General features: G+C 37.7%; 1 protein-coding gene across 1 annotated transcript in view; it reads right to left on the bottom strand.

Moving 5' to 3' along the window:
* LOC140246992 (serine/threonine-protein phosphatase 4 regulatory subunit 4-like) overlaps positions 1 to 22,927 on the bottom strand; it is a 64,240-nt gene that overhangs the window by 20,771 nt on the left and 20,542 nt on the right. The window contains exons 7-12 of the mRNA XM_072326299.1: positions 18,163 to 18,270; positions 16,722 to 16,843; positions 9,690 to 9,812; positions 8,489 to 8,586; positions 1,472 to 1,549; positions 183 to 302 (exon numbers count right to left, since the gene is read on the bottom strand). Of these exons, the coding sequence (XP_072182400.1) occupies positions 183 to 302; positions 1,472 to 1,549; positions 8,489 to 8,586; positions 9,690 to 9,812; positions 16,722 to 16,843; positions 18,163 to 18,270 (649 nt within the window). The remainder of the gene's footprint in view (positions 1 to 182; positions 303 to 1,471; positions 1,550 to 8,488; positions 8,587 to 9,689; positions 9,813 to 16,721; positions 16,844 to 18,162; positions 18,271 to 22,927) is intronic.

The following is a 22,927-nucleotide window of genomic DNA, read 5'->3' as shown; positions in this document are numbered from 1 at the left end:
TGAAAATTACAGATTATAAAAATAATCCATTAGAATTTGAGTTATTCTCATGATACAGACTTCAGAGTCACTGCCATCACAAGTCATTTCATTGGTCGCTATCAACCATGTAATGAATTATTTGTTTGAAGTGTTTGCGCTATTAGCAACAAATCCAAGCTCAATAGAGCCTTCTGTCTTACCTCATGGAACCCACACGCCAATGTCGCTCTGACTTGGGGCTGAGGGTCGTCGCATAGACTGGCAAAGGTCCCGTGGAGCTCTGCCTTGAAGTTGCGGGGACCAGCGAAAAGCACCATACACTGGGAAAAGCAGGATAAAAAGAAAAATCAACACAATATCATTCAAGTATCCTATAATGGACATTAAATCCTGCACTTTGACAGTTATTGTTTAAACTTACAGCCATAATGAAGCTTTGGGAAACAGCCAGATTGGATTTTTTAAAAACTGCAAGACTCTGCTTCTTCACCTGATAATGAGCCAAAATTCGCGAAAATAAAATGCACATGAAGTTCTTCGCTACACTATGTGCATTGAATGCCAAAGGCAATTTGCAAAAAGTTTCATGCCGCATAAAAGGCTATTGGCTCCAATACGTAAAATTTTCATGCCGCAAAAATATCCCGCTTTACAGTACTGTAAAAGTGGATATTTTCGCGCGACTAATTTTTCGCGCTTGGCCGGGTCAGAAGAGTTTCGCGTGTTTTTAATTCCGCGGAATCTAGACATCACGCACAGGAACATATGGCAAGCAAAAATATTCGCGGGATTTTATTTTCGCGCTAGTTTCTGGTTGCGCGAAATGCGCGAAAATTTCAACACCGCGAAAATTTCCACTTTTACAGTATTGCATTGATTTCTGGCATTACATACTCCAAAAAAACAAAAACAAAAAACACACATCCCCAATCCATAGTCATGAGCATTATGATACTATTCCACGCATATGCAGTCTTGTACACATTCTGATGTCACTTTTCTTTACTTGTCAACATGAACAAGTTTGCCTCCAGAAAATGATCTCAATAAAATGCATCTCAAAAATCATGAGTCCCTCAGCATACAGGTTTGTTCAATGCAAGTTTTGTCACAAGCCTTTAAGCAGCTTCCTTTCCCTTTAATTTGGCAGATCAAGGATATTATGCATTATAAGCTTACATACCAATTCCGTTCCATTATACTTTACACTGGACTCGATCAGTATGATTACCTTTCATTAACAAGGTCTTCAACATTAATAGCATTTCCCCCTTACTCTCTAGAATTAGTGGCAATGGAGCTCACATTTCTTGATTATAAAGAAACGAGTAGCCATTTCACCTGCAAGGTTGCCTAGCATCATTGTCTCTCATGTGACTATGTCCACATAGGATGTAAACTACCTTCAAGTGCATCACTAATGTTATGAGTTCAGAGTATTTAAAGACAGGAACACAAATAAAACAAGGTTGCAGCCTTGTTCACTCACAGGAAAGTTGAAGGCAGAGTGCTGTCTGCATTCCGTCAGTCTGTGTTCCTCTCGATACATCGTCAGCACCGGTGAATTCTGATGCAATGAAAGAGAGGAGTTGGGACAAGATTCATGTTAATCAGACTCAGCAGAGAAATGGACTGGTATTCATGCCACAAACTTCACACCTCATTCCAATATTCCAAGTCCTCTGAGGTCCTTAGTGACACTTCATGCTCAGTGCTTGTCATTTCAAACAGACACTAGACATCCATTTATACCAATATTGCAATAGATCTGTCATGATTTTCAATATTCAGTAAATTTTCCCCTTTTTGCTAGGTTTTGGGAAAAAATACGAGTAGAATTAAAAACTTTAATGCTGGAATGTCTGGTTTGTTCAAAAGATGTTCTACAGCGGCCACGACATACTGCATATATGCGATATATCTTGCAGGTCTAATTTTTCGTGCAGCTAGGCTTCCGAACAATTCTGCAAGTGGTTAAATTCACAGTTGTGGTGCACGTTACTGAATGAAGAAATGTGCATTGTTGGGATCACAGTTAACACTTCCACGTGTTTTTAACTTCACAAATAGCATCCGACTAGCGAAATTTGTGAAAATAAAAACCTCACGAAATATTTGGCATATACAGTAATATAAAGATCACAGATGGTGATACTTTTTCCAAGAAATGGAAAGTTAGGTTTGGAAAAGTAACAGATTTATAGAATACACTGCATCTACCTTCCAGAATTATTTAATTACTAGCAGAGTTATCAAATTACTAGCAGAATATTCTTTCTGGTTTCTAAGAAAAACTACAGAAAAATTCTTTACAAAACAAAAAAAAAATTACACTAATTCTGCTGCTATTGTACATAATATGCACGCTACTAAAGGACTTTTTTTTTTTGATGACTTTCTCTTTTACGTGATGCTATTTCTGCTGAAAATGAATGCATACTACAGATGAAAGTGACTATTTCTGTGTCTGATTTGTATACTACCATATTCCTGGGAGCATGTGGTTGCAATGTTTTCTTCATCTAATGTCAGTGATACTACAGGATGACAGATCAATGAGGGGGTCATAATTCACCTGTTTGACAACAGTGAGCTTTAGAAGAAAAAAAAAATCCCATACATTCACACAGCTCAACTTACACAAGTATTGAAGAAAGTGTAGTTTCTGTTGCATCACAAAATACAACCTCACTGCATTCTATGGTTATCCATGGACATAATTTCATCTTGTTGAAGTTTTTGTCTTTTCTTTTGTTAACTGATTAAACATGTTATACTCTTTCTTTTACAGCAAAAAAGAAAAAATAATAATAATAATAATAAATAAACAAATAAAATTAAAAAAAATGTAAATACATACAAAATATCATATCAAGACTTTGGGGACTGAAAACAATAATATCCAAACCAATCTCAAGAGTTAATTTTCCATCATCCTACCAACAGTCCAGGAATCTTTGATGTCTGATCTATGACTTAAGACGACATTGAAACACACACTCCAGAGATGCTGTAAACAGGCAATCAGATTAACCAGGACTGTTATATAGAAGGACATCACCACAATAACCACGCACCACAAGTGTATTAACTTGGCATATCATCAAAGAGTGCTCCTGATTTATATGCAACCCTGGGAGCACATAAAGCACAAAGTCATGACCTTTACTCATCCTGAATGTATCAGCATTTGCTGTGACACATCATCACTACAAACACTTCATAAACAACAATCAACATAAATGGAAACATGACAACATGAATACACACATGCATGCATCAGGTATAAGAAACACTGCACTGCCAGGCTGCAAAATTTCTACTATGAGAACTTGATTGTTAAAGCCAATAAAAAGTTTTGGTACCTCAAAAGTTTCCCTGAATTTCTGTGTTTTAGGTTAAAGTACCTTTCAAATAACTAACACTGTGAGACTTTCTCGCCCCAAAGTGCTCTCATTTCTTAGTAATCATGCAATTAACTGCGACCAGCAGCCCCATACGCATAGCGTAATGGGGCTTCGCATTGTAGCATTCAGGATCATGACAGATTGAGTATCGCGCGTAAATATCAACTTAAAACCCAAACAATTCTTCAATTTGAAGACTTACCAATTAAGTTGAAGTCTTGAAAACGGGCTTCAGGCAACGTTTGGTTCTGCCAATAGTCCCTTTCTGTTCGAATTAATGACTGAATGTGACTCTGTCGAGAGGACCTTGGGAGAGCTACATACACTGATTACTACGGCCAGCGCATACGCACACATCACATGCGAACAAATTTCAAATCCATGAACGGATAAGATGTTTGTGCGCGCATGCGCTGGCCGTCAATTCAGTATAGCTCTCCAAAGGTCCTCTCGACCGAGTCACATTCAGTCATCAATTCGAACAGAAAGGGACTATTGGCAGAACCAGACGTTGCCCGAAGCCTGTTTCAATACTTCAATTTAACTGGTAAAGTCTTCAAATTGAAGAAATTTTTGGATTTTAAGTTGATATTTACCCTCGATACTAAATCTGTCATGATCCTGTAAGCTACAATGCCAAGCCCCATTTAGCTATGAGTATGGGGCTGCTGGTCGCAGTTAGCTACTCAGTATGCGTACGGGGCTGCACGCTGCTGGTCGCAGTTATCATGCAATAATGGTTTGTACAATACGTGTACTACCTCGCCGCCGTACGGCGGCGGCTCTGGTACGAAACCATTATTGCATGATTACTAAGACATGAGAGCACTTTGGGGCGAGTAAGTCTCACAGTGTTAGTTATATGAAAGGTACTTTAACCTGAAACACAAACTAAGACAAGGAAATTCAGGGAAACTTTTGAGGTAATACCAAAATTTTATATTATCTTTAATATAAATGTAAATCTTCCTAATGGAAAGAGAAAATCAAGACAAGACTCATTTCAAGGCTGAATGAAAGTTTTACACGACACACTCAGGAATTGTCTAAATGTTATATTATATGCTATTCCTTAATCTAGCCCATCATTTTATGAAAGATATGCTGTACATTTGACAATGCATATTTTATTGGGAATTTAGTATTTCATATGCTGTGGCTGCTGAAGTGTCTTCTTGTACAAATAAAAGACTGAAATAATCCTGACTTTGATGAGTTGATGAAAATGCTTGGAGAATTGGCAGTACTTATAAAATCATCTACATTTACTAGTCAATCATGTTTACAGATTACCATCCATGGTTGTGACAACAACAAAAAAAAAAACAAGAAAAAAAATGAATATGGCTGCCATAACTGATATGATATTAGCTGACTTTCACAAGGGCTGACTACAAGAAGTACAATGCAACTGTTCAAACTGTCCTACCAGAATAACAACTATAAAACCATGGCCAAAGGGAAGGAAGAGGGGGAGAAGAAAGCTGGTTCTGGAATACTCTCAAAATATGTTAAGAAAACATTTTCAATATACACAGAACTTCATTAAATACACTGCATTATAACAATTAAAGATAATAATATGCAGACATGTCAGAATCAAGAATAGCACACACAGAGAGACATTAACACACTACAAAGCATTCTGAGCAGGAATCTGGCTGCAGAATTTCAGAGAGTATTGGTTATGTACACCTGCTTTCTCTTCCTTGGAATGAAATTTTGTTTTCCATGTATAGTTTCTAACTGGAAGGTTAAATGGAAGTATAGATTGAAGGTTAGGTACGGCACTGCTCAGCCTTCTCATAATCATGACGCAAGATGATTTTTATGAAAGACATTGTATGTCTTTCCAATAAGATTAATTAAACACTGTTATTTCATGGCCTCGCACAAGGTGCAGCCCAATGCCAATGCAATTGTATTTGTCCATGCTTTGACAGCATCATGGAAAAACTTGGATACATCAACATTCATAATCACCGAGTGAGATTTTCAGGACTTAAAACAGCATACAGAATTCATACAATATTTATCATTCTCAAGACATGACCTGTACAAGTCTTTTTTGTTGTTGTTGTTGTTATCATTCTATGTTCATGATTCTGATCCAACAGGGCTGAACAGTACTTATCTCTAGCACTCAGTTTGGAGAAGAGAAACTAAACAGCATTCTGAGAGCAAACTGCAAGGGAGAGAAAATGTCAAAAACCTCTCTCTACATCAAGAAACACACTACAAACAACACAGCAACAACGGGCACTGCTGTAGTTGCTGTTGTTATATCATTATTTCTTCTTTCTTTTTTGGAAAAGAAAAAAAAAAAAGGAGAAGGGGGAGGGGAAGACTCTGCTGGGACCATAAACCATACCTGGGAGGCATTGGCGGCTGCACTGGAGTGTTCCTGATTGAGAATACAATGCACACACACGTTATGTCAACACTTCTACTCACTGACCGTGTGTCAGATGTGTGAAGGGCTTTATTGTGACTTCACAGCCGCTCCTATTGACTCGGACTATTGTTATGCTGGGGTGTAGGTACACTGGAGTTGTACTACACACTTCCACACTTTGTACATGACATTCAAACCAACCCCATTCAATAACACCAACAAGAAGAGTCAAGAACGTTGAGGACAATCGCTTACAGATGTAAAATACAGCTTTATATACATTCCTTCTTCTTCCTTTTTTATGGAAAAACAAAGTTTTTTGGGTACGGGTGAGGAAATGGAAAAGTAATACACCCACCAACCAAATTGCTACCATCGCTGCAATAAGCAGTTAAAGGAGACCTCTGGATGATCTTCAGACTTTTACATTTTAATGACTATAAATTGGTTGAACTGGGTACAGAGTTGCAGAATTTATAGTGATTGGGATGAGGAATAAGAATGTTTTCAAAATTTATAACAAGTCACAAAGAACAAGGATGATGACGTGGCAACCTCACCATGAAAATGCATGAGTTGGGGCTCAAGGAACCAGAAAAAAGTAAGAAGGCATGATGCATAGATTCTACTCAGGTGAACTTGTTAAGCAAGCGGCAGTATAATGGAATTGCACTGCTACATCTCTGAAATATCCGAGCCTCCTATTGTCATCATCATTATTCAGTATAATTTGTTTAGGTTTTTTCAGGGTATTGGTTTTTCACCTCAAGGACCGCAACAAATTCCACAAATCTATACCTGGAGCTGTCGATTTATGTACAGCATGATGTGAAATTATGAAAATCGTCTGGACTTCCCCATTAAGATATACACGAAATTCATCTCTCACTGATCATGTATCAAATCTTTCCAGAGGGCAAAAAGAAAAAAAGGAGATTGCATCTTGAAAAGGAGGGTATGGGGGTTATGCAAGATAGCTGATATACAACCATCTCACTTCCTCCTCCATTAGTCTCCCATAGCAACCAGGGAGAAAAGACAAGCATAGATTATACCAGTGCTTTAAGCTAATGGGTCAATTAAAAGGCAACAAAATCCCAGTCTCATAAGGGGAAACCTGGCAACCTACTTAATGGACAGCCAACAGTTACTAGTACTGTATCATCCTTCCTGAGTCACTAAAATCTGTGCATGAATTATCCTGGTGTATGAAAGATGCTTTAGTGATGAAAGATGCTTTAGTGATGACCACTGACTCCTCTTTTTATCAGTATTGCTGTTGTTGTTTCTTACCAAACTTTGATCCCTGTGGCAAATCATATTTAATTTCACATTGTTGCTTGCCACTGCCTATGTCCTTGTAATGACAGAATGATAATATAGTGTTTTTTAATGGAAGGTTTTCAGGTTGTTGTTGTTGTTGTTTTTGTGTGTGTGTGTGTTTTTGTGGGGTTTTTTAATCAAAAAATTAACAATTGGTGTGTCTCTTTCCTTGTGTAAAAAAAAAAAAAAAAAAAAAACACTTTAAATTTCCTTTTCTGATTCCTTGCAATCACACTTCTACATTTCTCTCTTTATAAAGATGACTCCTAACACATACTTCAACACTTCCTCCTATGCAGATAAAAATACTTCAAAACATAATATTATTCTCAAATATGTATTCTTACTGGTTAAACACACTTTAGATCTATAGGTCATACAAAACATGTGTTAGAATATATTCTGTGAAAAGTCACTTGTCCCCAAAGTATAAAATTATATCTGCATGTTCCACAAGAAAAATACACAGAAACTCATGACTGATTTCCACCAATAGCTTCTGTAGGGTTCACTTTAGAATCAAGTCTAGAAATACAACAAGAAAATCCATAGTATCCTCCAAACTGTGTTTGGGCGATACAATGAACATATATCTCTGGGTCACAACAAGGTATTAAATGTAAAAAAGGATCTGTTGCACCCAGACACTCAATCAAGTGGTAAGGAGTATAGAAGGTGTATTTTTCCTGCTTTGCTATAGTAGCATGGAATAAAATTCAAGTTCAATACACATCACTGATGACAAAAAATCCACTGTGACATTGACTGTATACACACCTTAGGTTGATCTTGTTTACCTCGTATCTCACAAGCATTTTAATACAGAAACGGTAGGCTAACACAGAAACTATAGGCTTACATAAAAGAACCTCAATTCAAAACAACAGCTTTGAGTACTAAAGTCTGTTTTTTTTTTTTTTTTTTCTGCTTACATCACTGCCTTTTTGTTTTTGTTTTTACTTTAACTCTTTAAGTCCCAGAAACCAAATGATATCTTTTCAATGTTTTCACCATTCATTGTTTGTGATTCATGCGGTACAGAAAATTCTCTTTCATTTGATCCCTCTGTTGCTTATGTACAATTCTTTCTTTCATTTGCAGAACTTCCAAAAGCCTAAAGAATGCTTTTAATAAATTCTAACTGCTTTTCAAATCGGCAACACATTTTGGGAGACTAGCAGTCTGTTACTCAAATTGACAAATTTTGTCAAGTGCAGTCTGATATCATGCAGATGTAATGAATTCCAATAGATACATGTCATCTTCAAAAGAGATGCAGTAAAATTCAGAGTTGCCAATTTGATGACCAAAAGATAATAGCTTCTGCAGCAAACATGCGTCATCACTTGATGGGTCAAAGGTCAAACATTCCTGTACTCACCAGTCTGTCATTGCTGATACTTCTTTCATTGAGTCCCACAGAGCAAAGCTGGTAGTAAAACTTGAGGAACCAGAGTTTCAGCTCCTCCGTCAAATTCACTGGAGGAGATGCAAGGTTGCAAAGGGGGAAGAAAAAGAAAACTCACAATTTAATTTACCCTCTACATCTCACTAACACATTCATGCAAAATCAATTTCAGATGCTAACATGCTTGTTTTTCTGCACCTAAAAATGGCAAACCAGTGCAGTATCAAATCCATACAGAAAGAAAGAACAAAATGTGGTACACTTGGAATGCCATTCATTAATACCAATAAAAGCGAAGGATCTAGCCATCCATCGTCACAATATGACTTTGTCTAATGCCCACTCCGTGCCCACAAGCGTTTCCTGAAATGTTACACCGTACAAGATTTCTCCATTACACCATGAGGTCACGTTCGTGATATCTTGCTGACGGCTACGATTTACCGCCAAACTTGGCATATGCACACAGCCAGCAGACAGCATGATACCTGTAGGCATATTTTGCACATTTTGATTGAGCAGACCTATTGTTCCTTCAGACAGCAATTGACCACAAAATGGTTGATTCCAAAGAGCAGGTGAATGGTCGGCCTTCGAAACATAAATCCAAACCTGATTCTAGGATTTTTTTTTTCCACGAGTTCAATCATTCTCCTACCACTTTAATTGTATCAATAGCATGAAAAAAATAACAAAGTTATTTTTATGAAGTATGTCAAACTGCAAGCAGAACTCTGTCTGTGTTGAAAAGCTTTATCTAGTACTGAAGCCTATTTGTTATTTTGACATTTTAGCTCTTTGGTGTCCCAAAAAAGAGAGATTCTTTGATGTAATGATTCTGTCTCCCTTATACTGTACCCACTGTAGAAGTCTCTCCATGCATACTTAGTGAAAGATAACTAATTTCTGCCTTTTATGTTTTAAAGGACAATTTACACAGCTTTCAAGAGTATTAGTAGGACCAGGGAAAACAAAGATTTTTTAATAAAAGTATTAGGTTTTTGTAGGACCATGGAAAAAATGTTTTTAAATAAAAATCCGATACATAACCACACACCTCACCAATGATTAAAATCAATGTGAAATATCCTTAAAATGAACTGGCAATCAGGCCTGCTTTTGCATTCTGTCTTTCGTGTGGAATACTAACAGTCCAAATGACATGTGACCTTACCTGACAAACCATGGCATAGTCTCCCAAACTGTTTGGCTACAGCCGGTAAAGTGGAGTCTTCATTGTTCATGGCATTCTCGCAGAACTTCTTCACCAGGGGAATGATGGTGTGAGTACAAGTGTCTGGGTGCAAATGCAGAGTTAGCATTATAAGTATAGTCTGTAACACCTTCTGAACAGTCAGAACCAGAAGGGCTCTCATACCCATTCTCACATTCTGGACTTTATACCCTTGTGCTTCTAAAGCATGAGTCAATAACAAAGTATGACAAGTTTTAGTACTTGAAATAAACCCCTGATATGCCATCAGAAGAAGTCACAGCAAGCAGAAAGCCAACACACTACAAATTTCACAGTGCATTGTAATCCACAATCAAAGAATATATGTAGCCGTGTCAGATGTTAAAAGATATCACAATATTGCAGTGTGACAAAACCTACTTGCAGCTGCAAATATGAAGATAATCCAGCTGCATATCACTCCTTCAAACTTTGTATGAATTGAATAAATACATGTACATTAGGAAAAAAAAAAAAGGACACCCCAAAAAACAACAACACAAATAACAAAGCTAGGCAACATACAAGTACACATATAAGTAAAGACTGGTATCTGTGTATAAGGTATACAAATGGGACAAGCACACACACAGATTACGATAAGCAATGAGTGTTTCTGGCAAGCATCTCTGAACAGGTACATGTGTGTATGTAATCACAATTAGCTATAAAATGCAGACTGAGAGAAGGTTCATTCAACCATGCATGCTTTCTGTGTTTCCCAGTCCATGTTGCACAACAGAAGCGATGATGACTCTGGTAAAAAATTAGCTATTTACGCAAAATATTGCTTGTTGTAACACAAATGCACAGTATTTCATCTCCAAGGGGATAATCACTAACTTTTCTCTGCGGTCATCAATCACAAATTCAACCACTCATGAAAACTTAGTCTTACAAGACCCAGTTTGGGAAATATTACACTCTTGAAATGTTTAGCATATATACAGTATAAATGGCAAACTCTTCGGAAGAATAACCCTTCTTTCAAAGTCCTGCTAAAACGTGCCATCTTATTACCAGTTACCACAATTTGATGAAGAGATACATGTGGAAATAATGACATGACATGTGCTCACACACAGAAGATTAGCATTACCATGACCACGTCCCTCCTACAGACTAGACAGAAACAGACCGTATTGGTTCAACAACGCCAGCATCAGTGGTCTAAAGCACAGATCTATGTATTACGTGTGAGTGAAAATGACAGCACGCACGGTGGACATTTCACTCATAATGCCACAGTACCATCTCCCAGATGAAATACACCCTTAATTTGAAATGCAACGCAAAGATGCCTAAGCCCTTTCAGGAAATATCAAGATAAAATTTGGAAAATACTGCCATTTTTCACTCTTACACTATGCTGCTTTTACTTTCTCACAATGGTATTCTCATATATATTGTTTGTCTTCTCATCCTTGTACTGAATTGGGCTGAATATGTTGTTCTTATACCCAAAACCAGCTTATCAACAAAATCCAATGGAAATTCAGTATGATAGCGAATGACAAATACTACCGAAACAAGCATTGCTGATGTACGTATGTAAGAGCCAAGCGCTCATCGAACAATCAAAGGGTAGGAAATTCTTTTGAGAGGGGAATGGCTACAAGGACATATCCCTGCCAGAGAAATTCCACAGCCACACCTCTGGTCTCTGTCAATTCATCCATATGACCTCTCTGTTCACTGCACCAGCAAGCCGAGATATCTTGACGCTATCCACGTCTGGTATGATGCCAGAGTATAAAGTTAAAAAGATCTCTTTCATGTGACAGAATGCTGCTCTATCTAATGGGCTTGGTGATCAAGGGATATTTTTGTTGTTGTTTTTTTTAAATACATATTGCCATTAAATGTTACACTCCCTCACCCTCCCATTTAGGTTTGCCCTACAATGTTGCAGGAAATTTTTCTCCTAATATACAGCTGTAAATATCAAACACACACACACACACACAAAAGAATGAAATTAACTGCCCATCACTATCTATACTATCTGCAGACATAATACATCTGAATGTGAGTCACTGAGCTATCAAAAGGGAAATCCAACATATATCTTATAAAAGCAGACTCTTAGAAGCCAAAAATCATCTTCAATATTCTAACAACACTCAGTCACATATATATCCATCATACAGAATTAAAAGTCACTTCACACAAATTAAACAAACAAGTTACTCCAAGGTAAGGCTGACCAAATGTGAACTTCATCATTAAAGGGATGCTTGATACCACAAATATCCGAGACAAAAGTGGTATACTCTCCATTGAAAACAAACCATGACTTGCTGTCTGTGCAAGTCTAAGTTTTCTGGAAGAGCCATACAAATTAGCAATTATAAAACATAGCCAGATTGAGTATTGCCTTTAAGTGGATCTCCTGAGCAGGGCAAAGCAAATTGGTTCACTGATGATAAGAAGGACTACATAAATAAATGAATGAACAAAGACAGAAGGAATATAATTTAACAAAAAACAGTTTGCAGCAGATTATCCTAGAAACAATGAAATATTGGGATGATCATACATGCACACAGAGATCTCTATTCTTTGCAAGAATGGAACAAAGGAATACTATCGAGTCTGCTCTCTACAAGTTTGCTAAGATCTGCAAAAGTTGCTCGTATTATTTTGTTCAAAGCAGGATTGATCAGGACTCTCTGACCCAAACTCACAAGAAAATGTTTGGTATAAAATACTCTTTCAACACAAATGTCTTGGATGAGCCAAACCAGATCTTTTCACAATGACTGTAATAAAGTAGGGATAACGTTCTTGAAACTTCTCATCCTTTTCTGACAATTCTGCATGTGTTTTTGTGTGTTGTTGTTGTTTGAAATATATGATACCAAGGTTCACTGCTAACTAGTGCAAGTGCATACTTTATCAAAATATCAGAGGTCTAATCAGTTTATACATTGGAAAATTGCATGTGATGCAAACAATTAACATCATGCTGGAGTTATGTATAAAACGATATAGCCACAATCCATACATGTAGCCAATTCTAGCTCAGCGTGGAATGTATTGCAGAGATGGAGACTAAATAACACAAAACATGTGTTCTCTCCACACAGACAAGAATGTTGCCAAGATCAATTTAAACCGACATTGTACGTACATCCAGGGCTGCACAAAACTTTTACGGAACTCTACATCCCATGGGTACACAGACTCACACCCTGCAGAGTAACAAGTGTACTTGCAGCACTTGACTGCGTAAAATGAGAGTATACAAAAAGGGAAGCACAGAGCGAATAATTGACAGATGAAACGTGTAGGTAATTCCATGTATGACAGTACTGTATACAGTATCAGAGAAGAGTGCATACTGTAGACAGCAATCACATTCACTCACAGTGTGGGCATGCATGTATGACAAGGTACATAGCAACTGTGGGAGGGGAAACAGAGAAATAAACCGACAAACACACACACAATGCTCACAACATGCTACATCTGATCAAATAGAGCCAGGTTTGCAAAAAGCGCAGCACAAAATTTTTCATTGTCAGCCACAAAAACACAATCGCAATTAATCTTTCCCATTCAAACAAATGCTTGATAACAAGGCCATCTACAGCAGCACTGCACATCAGTGTGACATCAAGTTAGTAGGCCTCATCGAAAACTGAAATTGAGATACATTTGAAAACAACTATAAACCTCAAGTGTTAAAATATACTCACACACAACGATTTACGATACAGTGTGTGCTCTACACAAGTTTATTTTTCTAAAATGCCAGACATGATTAACAATAAACAACACTATTAAAAAGCTTTCCTCAGACTTGTTTGATTTGACTGGAGGAAATGTACCTTTCACTTTTTTTTCTCTTTTTTTTTTTTTTTTCTCTTTTTTTTTTTTTTGCAATGCAGTCAATTCATATCTTGGCTCAATATTAGCCAAAACATTGTTTCGGTGGAAAAAAAACCTAGCATGGTACATTTCCGGAGCAGGACTGGGAACTTAAGTCTAGCTGTAGCAACTGCCCCAGGGGCGTGACTTAACTTCTTTGCTCTATGGGTGATACAAGGGTAAAGAAAACATGTCTTTGAGCCAACATTCATACTCTCTCTCTCAGAAGCAAACACAATAGCAAGATGCAATCAAGTTGCAGTGTAAACAAAAGAAAAATCTGGAAAGTGGAGTCCATTCATCAAAAAGAGATATTGCCCTCTAGAGAGAGAATTTTTGTAATTGTATCAAAAAAGGAAAAAGTGATTAAATGAGAAACGACCAAATTGAAAGCAACAGCTGGGAGAGTATTTCATCCAACCTTACCTGCTTCCACATATCTTTGTACAAAATAAGATAAATATTATTTCATACGTCTTTGTACATAGGACTCCTCGGAATGACTTTTTCTTGCCTTACAGAGTATGTATACTAAACATGATTTTGTAATTTTTGTTAACTCTCCATAAAGTTTCTGACGCATAGTTTTCTTCCTAGACATTCAAAACAAGCATAGGGGAGAAAAACATACTTGGACTACTGAAGCATCAGACAGTCATAAATAGTAAGAGGGCAATTTCAAGTTAACCATATAAAGGATACTGTGAAATTATTAAGCATTAACATTCCAGTGGTCATAACTTACGTACTTCAATTGCGTAACTCTGTCCACACCTTCACTTCTGCTACTTCTTATTCACTGTTTCATTCCTACCTACATTGTATGTCCTACTTGAGATTTTAAAAATCGCCCTAACCAGCAGTTACCCAATCGAAAGATGTCTACAGAGTTTAGAACTGGAGCATGTCCTAGGACAAATATCTGTACTCAAAAGTCTCAGCCAGGCAACGAACGCTGGTTCAATCTTTGACATTTGACCTCCCATGTTACCCTCTGATCGATCGTTTCTCATTACATGTGAGTCAAAATCCTATTCAAGTTGATCCAAGCCCATCTGTTCAAATGCTCAAATACATCCCCAAGCCCTGATGATGTAGTTAAGCTACAGGATTAGATGGCAGACTAAAAAATCCCTCACAACATTTTCACAGTCATAAACTCCATTGGGGGGGGGGGGGGGAATTAAACTATCTGTTGCACATGGCAGAAAATATTGAGAGGCACTGATAACGATATATTATAATGACATGCTTTGCAGAGTTGGACGTGATAACTCATTTGCCATTTTCCTAAGTTTGAAGCTATAGTATGAATTTAGTGAAATATCATTAAAAAAGAAAATAAATTTATATACATCTACATATATTTCTTACAAAGAAAGTGAATGAATTAATTCAGAACGGTTGATAGGTCAACTTTATCCACTTTTTCACAAGGTTCATGTCAGAGTACCAACAAGGATATCATACAATGTATGTGAGATTTCTTTAAATTGGAATGTCATAACTTGGTCTTGTTTTCTGGTACAAAAGCTACACATGATCTTCTCCACATACCCCCCCCCCCCCCAAAAAAAAAAAAAGACTTGAAAGAAAAACTCTCAAACTCAGGGAAAATCTATCGTATGCTAAGTATCTCATCACAGAGGTAGAATGCACAAACATTTTAAACATGCATGGTATATTGAATGTACAATTTCAACAAAAATATAACCAGTAATACTCCAATACACATTGAACATCACAAGGAAACACAGGGCAGTAGGTTGATAAGCACTCCCTATTAAAAGCAGTAACTGAGATCTTTAACTTCTTTATATGTTTGATGTAGTCCTTGTATAGATGAGGCAGGAAATGTGCACTTGATAAAGTTATATGATGATACCTTGAATTCATATGCTTGAGAATAGATGTGCTGTGAATTGTATTAGATACAAATGTAGTATGATGAAATGTTTTAAGGGATTCTCATGCACTGCACAGAAAGCCTTACAGGGTTTCCATATAAATGTCACCTAGGTGTACAAAAAGAATGTGCATTGTTTCTGGTAGTCACAGGGGTAGAGGCACACTAATAAGCACACATTGGAAAATGACTTACATCGTAGAGCAAATTAAAGCAAACCAGAATATCACAGGGCATCTTCAAAATATACATTGTAAATTCTTGCAATGATGTGATGAATAATACAAAATGATATTTTTGTGACTATATCCTCAGGTGACTATGTTATCAAATGGAAATATCTGTGCATATGAGGAAGCGTACATTTTTTGTTATAAGCTGATGTGTTTAGATATAATATGTAACCTATTTCCTGTTTTTCTCACACAAACAGCAACGTTTGATTCTTTTTAAAATAAAAAGAGTGGATTTTGCTATACCTGGAGGAATGTAATTCACTGTCAGCCATGCGAATGGGAAAGGACATGTACAAGAAAAAATAATAATAATCAACAAATTAGAGCAAAACACATCAGTTGGTTGGTATCAGGCTAGAAGTTGCCATAATTAGTTATCCAAAATTCAAATACGAATTATTTCAATCAACATTTATAGACAATCATGAGTTTCAATGCAAGATATGAATCTGATTCAGCAGTACAAAATGAGCTGATAAGACATATTTCATTTGTATAGAATGCACACTCCTGTATTCATTCATCATTTTTTTTTTGTCCCTTTGACCTTTTTGATATTTGACCATTTCTGATATGATCCCAGTAGTTTTTCTGCAACTCAAAATCACAGACATACTCTCGTTAATCAAACATTACATTTTTCTGTAATTGAGAAATATGTTAAAAAAGCACAGTCAGCCAAGAACTTCACACAAACCTTTGTACTATCGTGGGAAATGCTTGTGCATACACTACCCTGAACAGTGTATCAACCTTCTTATATGCTGCCGTGTTAGCTCACAGGAAGATTGTGAGGGGAAATCACCAATGTAGACAGCACACACAGACAAAAGTGACAATTGTCAGTGTTTGTTCAAGCTGGATGGAACCTTGAACTCATGGCAAGGACAGACCTTTTTTTTTTTTCTTCCTCAAAGGAGAATGGGAACATGTTTCTCATGAGAGTTAGTGACTTACCATCGTCCAGCAAACTGAGTAGGCTGACTATTGTTTCGAGTGCAGCCAGTCTGACACAACTTTCCTCATCCTTCCCAAGCTCCACCAGTTCAGGTAGTATTGCACTTCTTGTTGGCTCCAGTCTTAATGAAAATCGATGAAACAATGATACATTTTACTCATCTTGGCATGAACACAAATGATATCTTATCAATATCATTAATATCTTTATTTTTCATTAAAGGAAGCAGAAACTAGAAAGACATCTTTTTTCAACTGCTGAATATGCCATATATTTAGTGAGTCTAATTTTTTTGCAAGTCAGGACTTCCCAACAATTTCAGAAGTGGTTAAATTCCCAATTTTGGAGTACAATATTGATCAGAGAAATGTACACATGCACGTCACATTCACAATGGGATCAGAGTCAATATTTTTGTGTGTCTCTAAATTTGAGATCAGCACTCGACTCGCAAAATTTGCCAGAATAAAAGCCTTGTGAAATATTCAGCATATACAGTATAAGACTGCAACAACAAGTGAGTTTTTTTCAAACCACCCATTTTGATTTCAGTCATCCATACATATTTGAATCACTATCAAAACTTGAAATATCAAGTATAGTTATCTGTGATTCAAGATGCCCAAACTTCCCTCAACCTGGTAGAAGTTTTATCCTCAGCACTCATATGACTCAATTTTTGTTTCCAACATCTGATTTACATAGCAGTTTGACCAGACCACATGTACTTGCTAGTTTGATTGCACATGTAACTTGTAAGTGATCTGACAGCAATCAGAAATCCAGTAGATTTCACCTGCTACTCTATATCCTGGAATATCTGCTCAGTGTCTTCCAGTGATGGCAGAATTATCTTACTCCTATGGAAATATTCTAATTGGCCCCTGCTTTTGACATGATATCATGCAAAGAAAAGTGTACCATGAACTTAATGAACTGCTCTGCTAAAGTTCATGTCCTTACAAAGATTGATAAATTCCATCAGAGGATTAACAATTAAAGGATTGAAAATTTAAGCACGACCTTTGACCTTCATGAAATACTTAAATCATGAATATGCAATTTGTTCAATCATGAAATGTAGTGATTCAGTCTTTAACCTTGGATCTGTAACCTTTGACGTCAATATTTTGACCTTTAAATTTGATCAAAGACATCTTTGCATGAAACAAACATGAGCTGACATTGTCTCCCAACCCTGGCTTCACAAAGCAGGTGCACTCCTGAATGTGTGAGTCCTACTGCACAATAACATATGGTTTGAAGTGAAACATTAAAGTCCTACTACCTTAACATGTGACCTGTCAAATCAATACTTACACACCATAACAGAATGTTGACCTTGAACTTTGGACTTTATGCGGGCATGTATATCTTGAATGCAACAGAATCCTGGCATAAGGTGATCAACTTGGCCCTACCATAAGGCAATCGACTTACCCCAAGCCTCTGGCGACATTATCCAGTTGTTTACACATACAAGCCCTGACCTCGTAGTCCACGTCTTGACAGAGAGAGGTAACCAGGGGCAGAATCTCCTTTTTGATCCTGGGAAGGAGAGGAAACCTTGAGGTAATTGACATCATCCAGGGCATATCACCATCATTGGTACAATGTATAATAACTACATTTGGATGGAATGATGAAATAGAACAGGGTTGGTAAGAGGTGAGTCTTATGGTCATTTCTGAACAAGGAAGGATCTCCTTTTTTCAATCCTAGAAAGGGGAGGAGACCTCGAGGTCAGTGACACAGCAATGGCAAATATAATGTTATTGGTTTATGAATACATTTGGTTGGAATGGAACAGTGTTGGTGAGACGTGAGTCCTACAGTCATTTCATAATAAAAAGATCTCTCTTTTTTTATCCTGGAAAGGAGTCGAGGCCTTGAGGTTAGTCACATATCCTAGCATATCACCTCATTGGTTTATAAACACATTTAGTTGGAATGGAATAGGGTTGGTGGGTGGTGTGTCTTACGGTCATTCCTCAGTAAGGGAGGATCCTTTTCTGATCCTGGAAACAGGAGGAGACCTCGAGGTCAATGACATTGTCCATGCATATCACATAATTGGTTAATGCATATATTTGGTTGGAATGAACAGGGTTGGTGACAGGTGTGCCTTATGGCCATTTCTTTATGAGGTGGGATTTTTCCCCTGGAAAGGGGGCAAGGCCTCAGAGGTCAGTGATAAAGCATATAAAATATTGGTGTCTCAATACAGTGAGATTATTAGATTTCTTGATCATCAAAACGTCCCCTTAGCACTTGGTATCATACTGAGGTCATTGCTAGTTTAACAGCTATTCACAAAATCCTTCAAAAATCTCACATAAAATCCTGGATCCAGATGGTTATCCAGATGGTCATCCAGATCACTACCATATTTTAACCATCTGTTCTTTGCATCACTATCAATTTTTCCTGACAATTTCATGCAAATCTGTTCCAAACTTTTAGAATTATTTTGCACACAAACAGACAGACAGACAAACAAACAGAGAGAGACAAACAGAACATCCTTGGTGGTGGTAATGAACTGGAACAAGGTAGGTAAAGGAATGTCTAGCATGTACACATACATTCTTAATTTCTCTGCCATAAAAGAAAGTAGTTGTCAATAGGTGATTATTGACTAGAAACAAAACTCATACAGTGTATTTATAAACATTGTGATGCCTCTCCATAATCCAGTTCATAAACATATTCAACTATATAGATTCTCTTCCCCTTAACCCAAACACTTACAAACCAGCTTCACTTTGCATCTATCAAAATAGAATATATTTCAATACTTGAAAACAAGTAGGTATATCATATGTCAGTGGCATGATATGTAAGGCAAGCATCAAGCAAGTACTCCCGTTAAAAGGAGCAACATTTGCTATAGAGGTATGTATTGCCATCACAAGTATAATGGTCTATTAGATATGAGCAGTCATATCACAACACACTTTGTTAGCTGTCATATCAGTTATATCACAACACACTTTGTTACCTGGCATATCAGTTATTTCACAACACACTTTATTATCACCAACTCTTTTAAGAGTACATAATAAAGGCTTGCAATGCCTAACATATATCATATATATAAGGCAAGCCTTTGGCAAGATACTTGGTTGCCACGAACAAATTTAAGTTAGAAGGTATGTTGACAATCTGACCTGAAATGAGCCAAGGTACACTGACTTGGTAAAGCCCTGTCATTTGTACATCCTATAGCACTCTACTGCCACATCTTGTTACAAGGGTGTATCAATCTGAGAGTACAGCATGACCCCAGTTGGACTGAAAGAGACCCCGCTGAGCAGTGATTACTGCCATCACCATACTTGACACATGAATCAATCGGGGAGGCAAGACAGTTTGTCTGGACGTAAAAGGCCATGTCCCTCTACCCGGCCAGCCGGGGCTGAAAGGTCTGCTGTATCTGGGACATGGAACACAGAGTTATTCAAACCGGTTCCCCCAAGTGTGACACATTGGGTAGATATTGGGCTTGGAGTCTTTTGGTTGGCTCTCAGAATCTTTGCCTCCCACATCCATTGAGGATGCTTTACGATTTTAAGATGCATGGCTTGCTTTGAATGGTAACATCAGTTTATTAATTACTTGTATTCCCTTTGCCCTCAACATAACACACTCTCATCCTACACAATAATGAATGACAGTTTTGCTGCATGCCAATCAATTATCTTTAATAGTGAAGTTTAGTTTCCCACCTCTGAACATGTCTCTAAATCTAAAAACTGTTTCTACAAACTCTTCTGAATATATCATACTATTCCACAAACAAAATTTGGAGACCATGCATTGAGAAAGTGTGTGATACACCAGAATCATTTTGTACTAAAGATCTTTACATCACAATAAGTTACTGCACTGAATGCTGAATAAGCCTTTTTTTTTTTTGGGGGGGGGGGGGATAGGGGAGAAAAGAGATATAGATGTTATTTTTCAACCCAGTTCGGCTCATCTTTATCTGGCAGAGGTTTCAAACAGCGGACAGCTCTCTCATGGGGATAGAATTTCGCATGGGAATGACAGGGCAGGGAAATAAATCTATCTCATTTCTACATGTCCTCCCAGCAGTCCTTATCTCTAATATTGTGACAGGGGTGAGACTGTAAACAAGGCTATTGACAGCGGCACTCTAATGAGGTAATACAGAACGTGACAAACGATAAATTGATGGGTTAGGTGCGTAAGAGATCCATCTTTCTGCGAGGTGGTGAGGCTTTAATGGGTGGCAAAAGTACAACTACACATACACACACACACACACATACACACACACACTCACACACAGCATCAAAGCTCACCTGCACACCTGTATCTGCTTTCTACTACAGTATTGCACACGAAATGTGAGAAGTTAATGTTTACGTGCAGCAAATTGTAGGATGAAACTGATATTTCCTAATTGTCACTGACGGCTGTCATAACGACACATTTTCTTCACATCGTCAATGAGGTCACTGAAGGTAACAACCATTCACAAACTGTTGCTAGAGAGCAGATCAAAGAGGGATTTTGCTGTAATGCTTTTATATTGAATGTATATAGAGTCCCTTTAAATTTTGATACTTGTAACATATTATATAAAGACAGCAGGATGAAGACTCCTGACATAAACCTAAAATTACAGGCTGACAGTTCTACTGGCAAAATAACCCTGCAAAATAATTCCAGCTAGTCAACTCGTGCACTGTATTGTAGGCATTCCACATAGACTGACGTAATAAATTCCTTCACATCTTGGAAAGGATAATGCAGATTTACATTTACCCCAATGAGAAACTCATATTTACACTGGAAGTGTGGGATGCTGACAATGTAGGACATGTCACAGAGTACTTTGTATTACTGTAGAACTTGATTTATATGCTTCTGCCTGAACTCTGACACAAAAGTTTTGGCTCAAGCACCACCTTCCTCTCAATACGTTTATTTGTGTAGGGCTGTAGCAGAAAAAAAGAAAAAAGAAAAAAAAAGTTTTGCATCAATTGGGTGAGAGGCTATACCTACATGTATCTAACCATATTAGCATTACTTGGGGTGTGTTCAAGCGCTCTCCTAAAGCGAACTGTACCGTACTGTATCCGCACCAGAGGAGCGCTCGAACGCTCCTAAAGTGTACCGTACCGTACTGCACCGATCCAAAAGTGGACCACTTCCCGATGTGCTCCAAAAGCGTACCAAAGCGTACCAAAAGTTCGTTGTAAAGCATGCACATATCAAGCGCATACGTCATGATGCAAAGACATCATTCTCTTTGTTCGGGACAACTATAAGTAGTTCAAGCGCCAGGTGGATGACATTCTTGCTACAAACAAGCGTGACCTTTTCTAAAAATAACTTGTGCGGTACGCTTTCTCGACAGAGAGCGCTCAAATGCACCCTTGAATAAAAAAGGAATGATAGATATTTGAATTACAAGCACAGACATTCTTCATCCACCTCACTCTCCATCACACGTTATCAGAATCACAGATGGGATGCCCTTACACCACTGATGTTTCCACACACACAACTCAGTGAGATGCAGCGAGAGGCAATGACCGGGAAATGGCAAACACATTCCCATCCTGTCTCTCACACACCAGTGATAACCTATCAAAACACAACCTCACATGCTGCTCCTGAGATGACACTGATAAGATCTGGGAGCAGCTTCATCATCAACAAAATGCACACTGTAACTGTCACTGCAGCAGTATGCAGTGAAGAGATATAAGAGTTCTCATTCCATTTCATCGCTATTTTTTGTGTATATATTTCTCAGAAGTATTCTGAATGCAACTTGTGTACTGTGATATAACTTATGGTGACATTTTTGTACATAGCTGGTATACAGTTACTTACACATGTATCTTACATATACCTGTATACCTGCAACTTGGCGTTTAATATGAAGCTTGCAGCATTGCCCCCACAGCCCCTATTGTTAATTTCTATGTCTGTCCAGCCTCTATTATGTATAGGAGTTGGACGCTTGGGCCCTATCTTAGTCATAAACTTAACCTCCCAAGCACACAACAAAGGCCCCTTTCAAATTGTGTAGTCCCCTATTGTTTGAACCCAACTTCTGCTGGTAGCCTTGGCGTGGGAACCAAGTTAGCTTTTGCAACATCTTGGGCTTGGAAAGCCAGCAAGAAAGCTAAACTAGTCAGTATCATGTTCGATCATCGTTGAGAAA

This window comes from Diadema setosum, chromosome 1 (assembly GCF_964275005.1).
Source record: "Diadema setosum chromosome 1, eeDiaSeto1, whole genome shotgun sequence".
NCBI classification, from domain to species: Eukaryota; Metazoa; Echinodermata; class Echinoidea; order Diadematoida; family Diadematidae; genus Diadema; species Diadema setosum.
Note: the sequence above shows the minus strand (reverse complement) of the source record. Positions and strands in the feature narration are given on the sequence as shown.